Source organism: Aegilops tauschii, chromosome 7 (assembly GCF_002575655.3).
Source record: "Aegilops tauschii subsp. strangulata cultivar AL8/78 chromosome 7, Aet v6.0, whole genome shotgun sequence".
Lineage (NCBI taxonomy): Eukaryota > Viridiplantae > Streptophyta > Magnoliopsida > Poales > Poaceae > Aegilops > Aegilops tauschii.
In genome coordinates, this window is record NC_053041.3 from 611,550,294 (window position 1) to 611,555,085 (window position 4,792).

General features: G+C 46.6%; 1 protein-coding gene across 1 annotated transcript; it reads left to right on the top strand.

The window, feature by feature from the left end:
- The first annotated feature begins 303 nt into the window (after window positions 1-303).
- Window positions 304-3,238, top strand: LOC120968337 (uncharacterized). The gene is made up of 4 exons (XM_040395013.3): window positions 304-574; window positions 661-728; window positions 1,173-2,580; window positions 2,912-3,238. The coding sequence occupies exons 1-3, from the start codon at window positions 352-354 to the stop codon at window positions 1,173-1,175; spliced, it is 294 nt and encodes a 97-aa protein (XP_040250947.2). The 5' UTR covers window positions 304-351; the 3' UTR covers window positions 1,176-2,580; window positions 2,912-3,238.
- Window positions 3,239-4,792: the final 1,554 nt, after the last annotated feature.

Genomic DNA, 4,792 nt, shown 5'->3' on the forward strand with positions numbered 1-4,792 from the left:
CTCCTCCCCGTACCCGCGCCCCTCCCGATCTCGCCGTCCTCTCCCACCCACCGCCGACCTTGCCGTCCTCCTCACCCACCGCCGACCTCGCCGTCCTCCTCACCCACCGCCGCCGACCGCGTCCCTCCCTCCCCTCCCCACATCTCCCGGCCTTGCAGCGTGCCACCCCGATGCCAAGTCCCTCCTCGCCCTTCCTGCGCCGCCGCTGCTCCAATACAACCCGATTCGATTTCGGCCGCCGCCACCCTCTCCTCTCCTCTCCGGACCACCGCGAGCGGCGATGCGCGGAGGGCGCTCGGGGGAGGCTGCGGGGGGGGGGGGGGGGGGGGGCTGCGGAACCCCTGCCTACCGATGCACCAGCCGTGGGCGTCGCTGCTGGTGCACGGCACCAAGCGCGTGGAGGGCCGCTCCTGGCCTTCGCCGGTCACCGGCCGCCTCTGGATCCACGCCGCCTCCAAGGTGCCCGACCCCGACACTGTCGCCGCCATGGAGGACTTCTACTGGGAGATCTACGCCGTCGGCGGGGTCCACCACATCGACTTCCCCCAGCACTACCCCGTCTCCTGCCTCCTCGGTCCGCATCCATCGTCTTCCTTGCTAGTTACCGCCGCCGCCGCTATTCCTCTCAGCTTGCTGACGCCATTGCCGATTATTGCTCAGGATGCGTCGAGGTGGTCGGCTGCGTCAGGTCCGAGGAGCTGGTCTGCTGGGAGGATGTGCCTCAATCAGTAAGACAACTTCATTCCTCTCCTGTCCATGGCCTGGATTTCTACAGCTTGTCATGTCATGCCACTCAAAACATTGGTTAGGGCCTGTTCGGAATAGAGCCGTGTAAAACAGAGGAAAGCAAAATAGTAGACGAACGTGATTAGCAGCTAGTGGCAAAATAGAGGAATAAAAACAATGAAATGTTATATTTAGCTAAGCTTGTTATTTTCATACTAAATGAATGGTATTTCAGTAGGAGCAATATTATCTTATTGTGGATGACACCACCATTCTATCTACAACACTTGCTCTGGCAATTAGCAGAGAATGAATTAATTTGACAACTTCCAGCGGATGTTTATTATACTATTGAGTTGAATTCATGTACTGCTAGCTGCAAGATGCTATAGTCTAGATACATGATGCAAAGTATGTTGTATTTACACACTTACATCCAACTGTAGTAGCAGCATGGGCGAGTTGAGGTGGGGGACAGAGAGGCTGTGTTGTGTGGGTTCTGATCATGGTATAGCAGCACACTTTCCAGCGTCGATTTAAGCAAACGATGATGCAAGGCTCCTCCTCCTTGTACTGCATGTCTTCATCGACTTGATTCTTTGACAGGGAGATATTTAAAGCCTTCACTTGTTCATTGTGTCATCTGTTGATTACTTTTTCTATTATTTTCTTGCAAAGCATGTAATGGTTTGGAGTAGTTGATCATGGCCTGATGGAACATTCATGTTGTTAGCATGTATATATCTACACTATTACAGCAGCTTGTTGATCAAGCACTTCTTTCTATCTAAATGTGTGCACAGAAGTTCAGTTACCTTCTAAAACATTATTGGTGCACTATATATATATATACACACTATCTATATATATATACACTATTATAGCAGCTTGTTGATCAAGCGCTTCTTTCTATCTATATATATACACTATCTAAATTGTTTGCAACAACATTATGCACATGAGGCAGGACTACACAAGTGAATTGTCATAGTAAGGTCCTTCCATGGATTTCATGTGGCTCCTTGAGTTGTAAGATGCAGCTCCAACATTGAATATATTTTGAATGTTTCCAAAGATACTCTCTGTTACGTTTACTTCAATATATACATGCATGTTACTAATAGAAGCTGGCTGCAAGAATCCGTACACATATATACTCTCTTGTACAGTACATTGCTAGATCACTCACTAGGCATTATGTAATACTACTAGGAGATATGGGTGAGGGACTAAAAGGATGATACGCTTCCATGAATTTATTTGTAAGAAGTTTTTCTTGGCTGTGTACAAATCAGCCCAAATGAATTTATGTTCTTTTTACTTCCAGAGTTATAGTGCACTCATACTGTCATCACATTGCGTGTTCTTGCTGCATATACCTCTCTATTTGCTTAGGCAGACAACTACTTATGTAATATGCAAACAACAGCAACAGAGTTAGTGATGCTAATTCTACCTCTTGTTACAGAATCAGAATTCCTCTTGTTGCACAGGACAACTCCGTTTCCTCTTGTTATAGAATCATAATTCCTCTGCTTCTTATGCTACTCTGCTAGAACTCTGCTTTTCTACTTGTCATATTGAATATACATGTTCTAAACATTATACAGTACTTTCGTTGTTAACTCCAAACAACTTGGGATCTTCTCTTCTGCATGCAGCAACTGCCTTACCAGTACGCCGCCAAGGGGGCATGCCTTGCCCTGGTAGCAAGGAGGGAGTGGAGCCTGTGGCAGGTCGCCGACCACGCCTTTGAGCTCGGCGCGCCGGACGTGATCATTCACCCCGGGGACGTCGCAGACCCCGACGACTACAACAGATTTGTTCAGGCCACAATCGACCACTACGACCAATGTAAGTCAGCCCCTCTCCGTTACAACAAACCTAGTTTAACAAATTTCTTCCATAAGCATTCATTCATTTGGGTGTAAGATAGTTGACATTTACACTTGTATATGTTTATCAGAATATTGATAATTTGCATGCTATGAGTAAAATGCTCTATTTTCTTTCGTCACCTTTCTTGTATGAATGATTATCTCATTTTAACTTGCTGGAGAATGAAAGCATTGTACTAGCTGAATTTGTCTTATCATTCTAAAGAACTTGTTTGTTTTTTGATTGGTTTGTTCATAATATATTGGCCCCAAATTTTTTGATTCTTCTCTTTTGGTTCATGTAACAGGGCGACCGTGGAAGGCATGATGATAGTTCATATTGTCATTCTGTTAGTCCAGTGTAATGAAGGTCATGGCCTAGTCAAGTATGGTCGCCCATTGAGTCATGCATATGTTTCATATGATTGGAGCAGGGGCCCAGTTTGTGCCGATTGTCACTGCATATGTTTAACAGTGATTCTACTTGTATATGTGTTATTACACTAGTAGAATTTGTACCTGTGCGATGACTGGAGCAGGATCCCAATATTTGTAGAGATTGTAACATTGATTGTCACTGTATACAGATTGATTCTGGTTGCTGTTACTTGAAGTATTTCTTATGTTTTATGTCTGTGTTGTTTTAAATATTGATTATTTATTTACTGTCAAATCAAAATCAGAAGAAAAAGGCATTGACAAAAGGGGCCCACTTACTAGAACTTGACCACTGGGACCCATCTAACTAGAGGATTTTTTCTAAAAAACAAAAATAAAACTGTCTAGCCGAAAAGGCCATGGCCCAAAAATGAGAAGGCTTAATTATTGGGCTTGGCCCATCAACCTGACCAAAATTAATATGAGAAAAAAACAAATAGGCTGAATTGTTGGGCTCGACCCATGTAGAACACCGAATCGGACCGGGCTGATTCTTGTGCCACATCAGCTTGCCACGCTGGATGCCTACATGGTCTGGGAAGGTTGCTAGTGACCAAAAATTTGGTCGTGGAACCAACGACCTTTTACATATCACAAAGAAGGTCACTAATTGCAGTTTACAACCGCCAGCTTTTGACCTTCTATTTTTGGTCACAAAAAGGTCGCAAATAAAAAACTAGGACGCCGAATAGTGCCACACGTGTGGGCGTTAGGGAGTCTGCCCACACATTTTGTGTGGTGTATAAAAGGAACAGCCCACACACCTACGTGTGGGCAAAACAAATAATGCCCACACACCTTTTTTCCCCTCCCGATCCCTCTCACACGCATGCGTGTGGGCGAAATAGATAACGCCCACACGCCCCGTACGTCAGGCCTCGTACCTCGTGGTACCGCATGCCCCGCGTGACAGTCACCGCGCGCCCGTAGTTGCCATGGTCCAGACCCTTGTCCATGTTCGTTTAACTGCAGTTGCCATGTCGCTGAACTTCGGTTGCCATGTCGGATAACTACAGTTGCCATGGTTGCTCAACTGCAGTTGCCATGTATGGTCTGGTCTACTGCAGTTGCCATGATTTCAAAACTTTAGGAGTTGCCACCCACTAACACTAGACAGTTGCCATGTAGCACTACAAAAAAGGCATGGCAAAAAAACATGTTCGGGTAAAAGAGAGAGTTGCCATGTGCTCACAAGCACACTAGGGCAGTTGCCATGTAAAAGAAAGAGTTGCCGTCTGCTTACGTGCATGCTAGGGCAGTTTCCATGTACCATGCAAAAACACATGGCAACTCAGGGAAAAGAGAGTTGCCGTCACCTTACAAGCAAAGCTAGGGAAGTTGCCATGTACCCTGCAGAACCACATGGCAACTGCCAGCTTTGGGTGTGGGCGAGGAGACGGGCGTGTGGGCGAAGTGATAAACACCCACACACCAGCCCCCTCTGCGTGCGTGAAAATTGGTGTGTGGGCGAATTGGTAAACACCCACACACCAGCCCCCGTGTGGTGAAAAAGGACGTGTAGGCGACCGGATGAATGCCCACACACCAGCTTTGTCCTACGTGGCCCACACACCGGTTGCAAGACCGGGCCTTGGCCAGAATCAACACCATTGATGCGCTCACCTTTCCTTCTTTGGGAGAGAAGAACAATGGCAGAAGCAGGTCGGGGTTTTCTTAAAGAAATGAGGAACAAGATGACGGAGAAACGAGTTGGGTAGAGAGGAAGCTGAGAGAGAAGAGTGAAATGATGG